At 57.1% G+C, this 10,165-nt stretch overlaps 1 protein-coding gene across 1 annotated transcript; it reads right to left on the bottom strand.

The window, feature by feature from the left end:
* Positions 1-307: 307 nt before the first annotated feature.
* LOC134158775 (adhesion G protein-coupled receptor E5-like) lies at positions 308-9,867 on the bottom strand (the record flags this gene model as incomplete). Its single annotated transcript, XM_062609072.1, has 6 exons — positions 308-342; positions 607-693; positions 3,220-3,415; positions 6,104-6,195; positions 6,298-6,364; positions 9,647-9,867. Coding segments are annotated over 6 exons (684 nt in total), but the record flags the coding sequence as incomplete, so codon positions are not given.
* Between the last annotated feature and the right edge of the window lie 298 nt (positions 9,868-10,165).

Raw genomic sequence — 10,165 nt, 5'->3', positions numbered from 1 at the left:
ACCCATAGCTCCCCATAGTGACCCACAGCACCCCATAGCTCCCCATAGTGACCCATAGCACCCCACTGTGACCCACAGTGATCCATAGTAAGCCATAGTGACTCATAGCTCCCCATAGTGACCCATAGCACCCCATTGTGACCCATAGTGATCCATAGTAACCCATAGTGACCCATAGCACCCCATAGTGACCCATAGCACCCCATAGCGACCCATAGCACCCCATAGTGACCCATAGCACTCCACAGCACCCCTGTCTCTTGTGAGAACGCCTTTAATGACAACACAAGGGGGGGAGGGGCGGGCACATCCTTTGCTCCATTACAGCTTCTGGCGGGAAACCTGCGGGGGGGGGGAGGGGAGGGAGGGGGGGGCAAAGGGTCAGGGCCTGGCCCCTCCCCCACTCCCCCGGCCGTCAATATGGGGGGGGAGGGGAAGGGAACAGAAGGGAGGGGGGGGAGGGGAAGGGAAGAGGGGGAGGGGAAGGGAAGGTGGGGGAGGGGAAGGGAAGAGGGGGAGGGGAAGGGAAGAGGGGGAGGGGAAGGGAAGGGGGAGGGGAAAGGGGGGGAGGGGAAGGGGAAGGGGAAGGTGGGGGAGGGGCCTCACGCGGGTGTTTCCGGTGTTGCTGCTGCTGCTGAGCTCCAGGGGGCGCCCTGCGGCGCGGCAGAGCCACGCGCGGTACGCGGCGCGAACCTGCAGGGGGCGCTGCCTGCGTCAGCACCCAACCCCCACCCCCAGCACCCAACCCCAACCCCCATCACCCACCCCCCCATCACCCAAACCTCAAACCCATCACCCACCCCAATCACCCAACCCCCCCATCACCCAACCCCCCCATCACCCAGACCTCATCACCCAACCCCCCATCACCCAACCCCCACCCCCATCACCCAACCCCCAGCACCCAACCCCAATCACCCAACCCCCACCCCCGTCACCCAACCCCCCCCATCACCCAACCCCCCCCAACCCCGATCCCCAGCACCCAACCCCCCATCACCCAACCGCCACCATCACCCACCCCCCCATCACCCAAACCTCACCCCCAACCCCCACCCCCATCACCCAACCCCCCCCAACCCCCATCCCCAGCACCCACCCCCCCCCAACCCCCCCCCAGCACCCAACCCCCCCATCACCCAACCCCATCCCCCAGCACCCAACCCCCATCACCCAACCCCCCCCATCACCCAACTCCCACCCCCATCACCCAACCCCCACCCCCCAACCCCCCCCATAACCCAACCCTCCCCCCCTCCCCGCCCCCCAGGGGGGCGGGTTTGGGGGGGAGGGGAATTTGGGGTCATTTGGGGGGATTTTGGGGGGCTTAAAGGGGGGGGGGGGGTCCTGGGGGGGGGGGTCCTAGAGGGGGCGGGGCTCTGGGAAGGGGGGGGGGGTCCTAGAGGACGGGGGAGGGGTCCTGGATGGGGGGGGGGGTCTGGGCGGGGGACGTAAAGGTCAGTTTTGGGTCAGTTTGGGTCAGTTTTGGGTCAGTTTGGGTCAGTTTTGGGTCATTTTGGGTCAGTTTTGGGTCAGTTTTGGGTCAGTTTGGGTCAGTTTTGGGTCAGTTTTTGGTCAGTTTTGGTCAGTTTGGGTCAGTTTTGGGTCAGTTTGCATCAGTTTGGGTCATTTTGGCTCATTTCGTGTCAGTTTTGGCTCATTTGGGGTCAGTTTTGGCTCATTTTGGGTCAGTTTTTGGTCAGTTTTTGGTAAGTTTGGGTCATTCCTGGTCCATTTTGGGTCAGTTTTTGGTCAGTTTGGGTCAGTTTTGGGTCAGTTTGGGTCAGTTTTTGGTCAGTTTTTGGTAAGTTTGGGTCAGTTTTGGGTCATTTTGGGTCAGTTTTGGGTCAGTTTGGGTCAGTTTGGGTCAGTTTGGGTCTGTTTGGGTCAGTTTTGGGTCAGTTTGGGTCAGTTTGCGTCAGTTTTGGGTCAGTTTGGGTCAGTTTTGGCTCGTTTTGGGTCAGTTTTGGCTCGTTTTGGGTCAGTTTTGGGTCCGTTTTGGGTCAGTTTGGGTCAGTTTTGGGTCAGTTTTGGGTCAGTTTGGGTCATTTTGGGTCAGTTTTGGCTCATTTTGGGTCAGTTTGGGTCAGTTTTGGGTCAGTTTTTGGTCAGTTTGCATCAGTTTGGGTCATTTTGGCTCATTTCGTGTCAGTTTTGGCTCATTTGGGTCAGTTTTTGGTCAGTTTTTGGTCAGTTTGGGTCATTCTGGGTCCGTTTTGGGTCAGTTTTTGGTCAGTTTGGCTCATTTCGGGTCATTTCGGGTCAGTTTTGGGTCATTTCGTGTCAGTTTGGGTCAGTTTGGGTCAGTTTTTGGTCATTTTGGGTCATTCCGGGTCTGTTTTGGGTCAGTTTTTGGTCACTTTGGCTCATTTTGGCTTATTTTGGGTCAGTTTGGATCAGTTTTTGGTCATTTTGGGTCATTCCGGCTCCGTTTTGGGTCAGTTTTTGGTCATTTTGGCTCATTTTGGGTCAGTTTTGATCAGTTTTTGGTCATTTTGGGTCATTCCGGTTCCGTTTTGGGTCAGTTTTTGGTCATTTTGGGTCATTCCGGGTCCGTTTTGGGTCAGTTTTTGGTCAGTTCGGCTCATTTCGGGTCATTTCGGCTCAGTTTTGGGTCATTTCGTGTCAGTTTGGCTCATTTTGGGTCAGTTTGGATCAGTTTTTGGTCATTTTGGGTCAGTTTTGGGTCATTTTGTGTCAGTTTGGGTCATTTTGGGTCATTTTGGGTCAGGTTTTGGTCAGTTTGGGTCATTTTAGCTCAGTGTGGGTTATTTTGGCTCATTTTGGGTCAGTTTGGGTCAGTTTTTGGTCATTTTGGGTCATTCCGGGTCCGTTTTGGGTCAGTTTTTGGTCAGTTTGGCTCATTTTGGGTCAGTTTGGATCAGTTTTTGGTCATTTTGGGTCATTCCGGGTCCGTTTTGGGTCAGTTTTTTGTCAGTTTGGCTCATTTTGGCTCAGTTTGGGTCAGTTTGGATCAGTTTTTGGTCATTTTGGGTCATTCCGGGTCCGTTTTGGGTCAGTTTTTGGTCAGTTTGGCTCATTTTGGCTCATTTTGGGTCAGTTGTGATCAGTTTTTGTTCATTTTGTGTCATTCCAGGTCCGTTTTGGGTCAGTTTTTGGTCAGTTTGGCTCATTTTGGCTCATTTTGCGTCAGTTTTGGCTCATTTTGGGTCAGTTTTGGCTCATTTTTGGTCATTTTGGCTCCGTTTCGGGCCCCACCTGTGGCTGTGCCAGGCAGTGGCACAGGAAGATCCAGAGCCCTTGGGCCGCGTTCAGGGCGCAGAACAGGAGGGGGAGGGGCGAGAGCGCAGGCCCCGCCCCCAGCCAGAGCCCGGGCCCCGCCCCCAGCCCCAGCCCCAGGGCCCAGCCCAAGCCCAGCACGCAGAGCTGCCCCGCCCCCACCAGCGCCAGCACCCTGCGGGTGAGACCCCAAGGAGACCCAGTGAGACCCAGTGAGACCCAGTGAGACCCATTGAGACCCATTGAGACCCATTGAGACCCCATGGAACCCACTGAGACCCAGTGAGACCCATTGAGACCCATTGAGACCCATTGAAACCCCATTGAACCCACTGACACCCATTGAGACCCCACTGAACCCATTGAACCCATTGAGACCCATTGAACCCACTGAGACCCATTGAGACCCCACTGAACCCATTGAACCCATTGAGACCCATTGAGACCCATTGAACCCATTGAGACCCATTGAGACCCATTGAGACCCATTGAGACCCATTGAGACCCATTGAAACCCCATGGAACCCATTGAGACCCATTGAGACCTATTGAACCCCATTGAGACCCCATTGAACCCATTGACACCCATTGAGACCCATTGAGACCCCATGGAACCCCATTGAGACCCCATTGAGACCCATTGAACCCATTGAGACCCCATTAAGACCCACTGAACCCATTGAGACCCATTGAGCCCCATTGAAACCCATTGAGACCCATTGCGACCATTGAGCCCCACTGAACCCATTGAGACCCCATTGAACCCATTGAGACCCCCTGAGACCATTGAGACCCCATTGAACCATTGACACCCATTGACACCCATTGAGACCCCACTGAGACCCATTGAAACCCATTGACACCCATTGACACCCATTGAGGCCCATTGAAACCCATTGAACCCATTGAAACCCCATTGAGACCCATCGAACCCATTGAGACCCATTGAGACCCATTGGACCCATTGAACCCATTGAAACCCAGGGAACCCCACTGAGACCCATTGACACCATTGACACCCCACTGAGACCCACTGAGCCCCACTGAAACCCACTGACCCCCATTGACACCCATTGAAACCCGCTGAGCCCCATTGACACCATTGAGCCCCACTGACCCCCACTGACACCCACTGACCCCCATTGACACCCATTGAACACCACTGAAACCCCACTGAGCCCCACTGAGTCCCACCGACCCCATTGACCTCACGGAAGCCCATTGACACTCATTGACACCCATTGACCCCATACTGAAACCCATTGACCCCACTGAAACCCACCCCCATTGAGCCCCAGCCCCATGAACCCCACTGCCCCCACTGACATTGACCCCAAACCCCACTGACCCCCATTGCCCCATTGACTGAAACCCATTGAACCCCCCAAATGACCCCCATTGCCCCATGAACCCCACTGCCCCCCATTGACCCCAAATGACCCCCATTGCCCCATACTGAAACCCATTGAACCCCAATGAACCCCACTGCCCCCCATTGACCCCCAATGACCCCCATTGCCCCATACTGAAACCCATTGAACCCATTGACCACAATGAACCCCACTGCCCCCCATTGACCCCAAAGGACCCCCACTGCCCCATACTGAAACCCATTGACCCCCAATGAACCCCACTGCCCCCCATTGCCCCCATGACCCCCACTGCCCCATACTGAAACCCATTGAACCCCCCCAACGACCCCACAATGATTGACCCCAAAGGACCCCCATTGCCCCATACTGAAACCCATTGAACCCATTGACCCCACTGCCCCCCACTGCCCCCCCCATTGCCCCATACTGAAACCCATTGAACCCATTGAAAATGAACCCCACTGCCCCCCATTGACCCCAAAGGACCCTGAACCCCATTGAACCCCAATGAACCCCATTGCCCCCCATTGCCCCATACCCTATTGAAACCCATTGACTGCCCCCCATTGCCCCATTGCCCCATACTGAAACCCATTGAACCCATTCAGCCCCAATGAACCCCACTGCCCCCCATTGAAACCCATTGCCCCCCATGAACCCCACTGAAACCCATTGAACCCATTGACCCCCAATTAACCCCACTGCCCCCCATTGCCCCATACTGAAACCTATTGAACCCATTAACCCCCAATGAACCCCACTGCCCCCCATGCCCCCCATTGCCCCCACTGAAACCCCATTGAACCCATTGAACCCCAATGAACCCCACTGCCCCCCATTGCCCCATACTGAAACCCATTGAACCCATTGACCCCCAATGAACCCCACTGCCCCCCATTGACCCTAAAGGACCCTCACTGCCCCATACTGAAACCCATTGAACCCCAATGAACCCCACTGCCCCCCATTGCCCCATACTGAAACCCATTGAACCCATTGACCCCCAATGAACCCCACTGCCCCCCATTGCCCCATACTGAAACCCATTGAACCCATTGACCCCCAATGAACCCCACTGCCCCCCATTGCCCCATACTGAAACACATTGAACCCATTGACCCCCAATGAACCCCACTGCCCCCCATTGCCCCATACTGAAACCCATTGAACCCCCCCAATGAACCCCACTGCCCCCCATTGCCCCCATTGCCCCATACTGAAACCCATTGAACCCATTGACCCCCAATGAACCCCACTGCCCCCCACTGCCCCATACTGAAACCCATTGAACCCATTGACCCCAATGAACCCCACTGCCCTCCATTGACCCCAAATGACCCCCATTGCCCCATACAGAAACCCATTGAACCCACTGACCCCCAATGAACCCCACTGCCCCCCACTGCCCCATACTGAAACCCATTGAACCCATTGACCCCCACTGCCCCCCATTGCGCCCCATTGCCCCCATTGCCCCACATCCCCCCCACCTCATCTTCCGCAGGTGCCCCATGTTGGGGTTGATGTCATTGAACTTCTGCACCAGCTTCCAGAAGGTGATCACCAGGACAACGGCGTTAACCTGGGATAGGGGGAGATGGAGGCTATAGGGGGCAATGGGAGGCAATGGGGGGCAATGGGGGGCGATGGGGGGTGATGGGGGGCACAGGACATGGGGTCTCACCGCGATGATGACACAAACGGGGCCCTGGAAGCTCCAGCGGAAACCTCGCTCCAGGGAGAGCCAGCAACTGGGGAGGGGGGGAACCGGGAACAGTGGGGACAGTGGGGGGCAATGGGGGGTAATGGGGGGAATGGGGTAATGGGGGGAATGGGGAAAATGAGGGTAATGGGGGTAATGGGGGGCAATGAGGTAATGGGGGTAATGGGGGACAATGGGGGGTAATGGGGGCAATGGGGAAAATTAGGGTAATGGGAGCAATGGGGGTAATGGGGGCAATGGGGTAATGGGGGCAATAAGGGGCAATGGGGGGCAATGGGGGCAATGGGGTAATGGGGGCAATGGGGGTAATGGGGGGCAATGGGGGTAATGGGGGGCAATGGGAGTAATGGGGGCAATGGGGGTAATGGGGTAATGGGGGTAATGGGGGCAATGGGGTAATGGGGGTAATGGGGGCAATGGGGTAATGGGGGCAATGGGGGCAATGGGGGTAATGGTTGCAATGGGGGCAATGGGGGCAATGGGGGTAATGGGGGCAATGGGGGCAATGAGGGCAATGGGCGCAATGGGGGTAATGGGGGCAATGGGGGTAATGGGGGCAATGGGGGCAAAGGGGGGCAATGGGGGCAATGGGGGCAATGGGGGTAATGGGGGCAATGGGGTTCAGTGGTGTTCAGAGGGATTCAATGGTGTTCAACAGGGTTCAGTGGGGGTCAATGGGGTCTATAGGGCTCTATAGGGGTCAATGGGGGCTACAGGGGTCTATAGGGAGGTAGACGGGTCAATGGGGTCTATAGAGGTCAATGGGGGCTACAGGAGTCTATAAGGGTCCATGGGGTCTATAGGGGAGAAATGGGGTCCATAGGGGTCAATGGGGGCTATATGGGGTCTATAGGGGCCAATGGGGTCCATAGGGGTCAATGGGGTCCATAGGGGTCAATGGGGTCTATAGGGGTCAATGGGGGCTACAGGGGTCTATAAGGGTCCATGGGGTCTATAGGGGGGAAATGGGGTCTATAGGGGTCAATGGGGTCTATAGGTGTCAATGTGGTCCATAGGGGTCAATGGTGGCTATATGGGGTCCATAGGGCTCAATGGGGTCCCTAGGGCTCAATATGGTCCCTAGGGCTCCAGGGGGTCCCTAGGGCTCAATGGGTTCCATAGGGCTCAATGTGGTCCCTGGGGCTCCATGGGGTCCATAGGGCTCAATGGGGTTTCTATGGGGTCCCTAGGGCTCAATGTGGTCCCTTGGGCTCAATGGGGTTTCTATGGGGTCCCTAGGGCTCTATGGGGTCCTTAGGGATGCATGGGGTCTATACGGGGTCTATATGGGTCAATGGGGCCCATAGGGCTCAATGGGGTCCCTAGGGCTACATGGGGTCTATACGGGGTCTATAATGGGTCAATGGAGGCCATAGGGCTCAATGGGGTCTATATGGGGTCTATATGGGGTTCCTAGGGCTCCATGGGGTCCCTAGGGCTCAACGGGGTCTCTATGGGGTCCCTAGGGCTCAATGGGGTCCCTAGGGCTCAATGGGGTCTATATGGGGTCTATATGGGTCAATAGGGTCCCTAGAGCTCAATGGGGTCTCTATGGGGTCCATAGGGCTCAATGGGCTCCATAGGGCTCAATGGGGTCTATATGGGGTCCCTAGGACTCAACGTGGTCCCTAGGGCTCAATGGGGTCTATATGGGGTCTATATGGCTCAATGGGTTCCATAGGGCTCAATGTGGTCCTTAGGGCTCAATGTGGTCCCTAGGGCTCCATGGGGTCTATATGGGGTCTATATGGCTCAATGGGTTCCATAGGGCTCCATGGGGTCCCTAGGGCTCAATGGGGTCCACAGGGCTCAATGGGGTCTATATGGGTTCCATAGGGCTCAATGGGGTCTCTATGGGGTCCCTAGAGCTCAATGGGTTCCCTAGGGCTCAATGTGGTCCCTAGGGCTCAATGGGGTCTATATGGGGTCCCTCAGGCTCAACGGGCTCCATAGGGCTCAATGGGTCCCTAGGGCTCAATGTTGTCCCTAGGGCTCAATGGGTTCCATAGGGTCAATGGGGTCTCTATGGGGTCCCTAGGGCTCAACGGGGTCTCTATGGGGTCCCTAGGGCTCAATGTGGTCCCTCGGGCTCAATGGGTTCCATAGGGCTCAATGGGGTCTCTATGGGTTCCATAGGGCTCAATGTGTTCCATAGGGCTCAATGGGGTCTCTATGGGGTCCATAGGGCTCAATGGGGTCCATAGGGCTCAAGGGGGTCCACAGGGCTCAATGGGATCTCTATGGGCTCCATAGGGCTCAATGGTGTCCATAGGGCTCAATGGGGTATCTATGGGCTCCATAGGGCTCAATGGGGTCTCAATGGGCTCCATAGGGCTCAATGGGGTCTCTAGAGCTCAATGGGTTCCATAGGGCTCAATGGGGTCTCTATGAGGTCCATAGGGCTCAATGGGGTCCATAGGGCTCAATGGGTTCCATAGGGCTCAATGGGGTCTCTATGGGTTCCATAGGGTTCAATGGGGTCTCAATGGGCTCCATAGGGCTCAATGGGCTCCATAGGGCTCAATGGGGTCTCAATGGTGTCCATAGGGCTCAATGGTGTCCCTAGGGCTCAATGGGTTCCATAGGGCTCAATGGGGTCTCTATGGGCTCCATAGGGCTCAATGGGGTTCCTAGGGCTCAATGGGTTCCATAGGGCTCAATGGGGTCTCTATGGGGTCCATAGGGCTCAATGGGGTCTCAATGGGCTCCATGGGCTCTCAATGGGCAGGGCTCAATGGGGTCTCTATGGGCTCCATAGGGCTCAATGGGGTCTCTATGGGCTCCATAGGGCTCAATGGGGTCTCTATGGGCTCCATAGGGCTCAATGGGTTCCATAGGGCTCAATGGGCTCCACAGGGCTCAATGGGATCTCTATGGGCTCCATAGGGCTCAATGGTGTCCATAGGGCTCAATGGGGTATCTATGGGCTCCATAGGGCTCAATGGGGTCTCAATGGGCTCCATAGGGCTCAACGGGTTCCATAGTGCTCAATGGGTTCCATAGGGCTCAATGGGCTCCATAGGGCTCAAAGGGGTCTCAATGGGTTCCATAGGGCTCAATGGGTTCCATAGGGCTCAATGGGCTCCATAGGGCTCAATGGGGTCTCAATGGTGTCCATAGGGCTCAACGGGTTCCATAGTGCTCAATGGGTTCCATAGGGCTCAATGGGCTCCATAGGGCTCAATGGGTTCCATAGGGCTCAATGGGGTCTCTATGGGCTCCATAGGGCTCAATGGGTTCCATAGGGCTCAATGTGGTCCCTAGGGCTCCCTGGGTCCCTCTGTCTCCCCGCTTCCATCCCCTCACTCACTACCGCTTGGTGCCGTAGCCCCCGGGGAAGGCGGCGGCGGCGGCGGCCACGGTGAGCGCGGGGAGGCCGTAACCGGGCAGGAGGAGGTGGCGGAGGCGCAGCCACGAGGGCTCGAAGACCACGAGGAGGAGGAGGAGGAGGAGGAGCCCCTCGAGGAGCATCCACGTGAAGGAGGCCAGGAGGGAGAAGTGCAGCAGGACAGCGACGGCCACGCAGGAGGGCTGGGGGGGGGGAACAATGGGGGGGAGGGGGGGGAACAATGGGGGGGAACAATGGGGAGAGGGGGGAGAGAGAGGGGGGAAGGGATGGGGGGGAGGGTGGGGGAACAATGGGGAGGGGGAGAGAATGGGGGGAGAGAAGGGGAGAGAGGGAGAGAGGATGGAGGGAGAGAGGGGGAGGGGGGGAGGGGTGGGAGAGGGGGGAGGGGTGGGGGGGGGGAAGGGGGGGAGACGGGGGAGGGAAAGGGGGGAGGGGGGAGATGGGGGAGAGAGGGGGAGAGTGGGGGGAGGGAGGGGGAGG

Source organism: Pezoporus occidentalis, unplaced genomic scaffold (assembly GCF_034315485.1).
Source record: "Pezoporus occidentalis ecotype Australia unplaced genomic scaffold, CSIRO_AGI_Poc_V1 ctg1339, whole genome shotgun sequence".
In the NCBI taxonomy this organism is placed as follows: domain Eukaryota; kingdom Metazoa; phylum Chordata; class Aves; order Psittaciformes; family Psittacidae; genus Pezoporus; species Pezoporus occidentalis.
The sequence above is the reverse complement of the archived record's forward strand: the minus strand, read 5'-3'. Positions and strand labels throughout refer to the sequence as shown.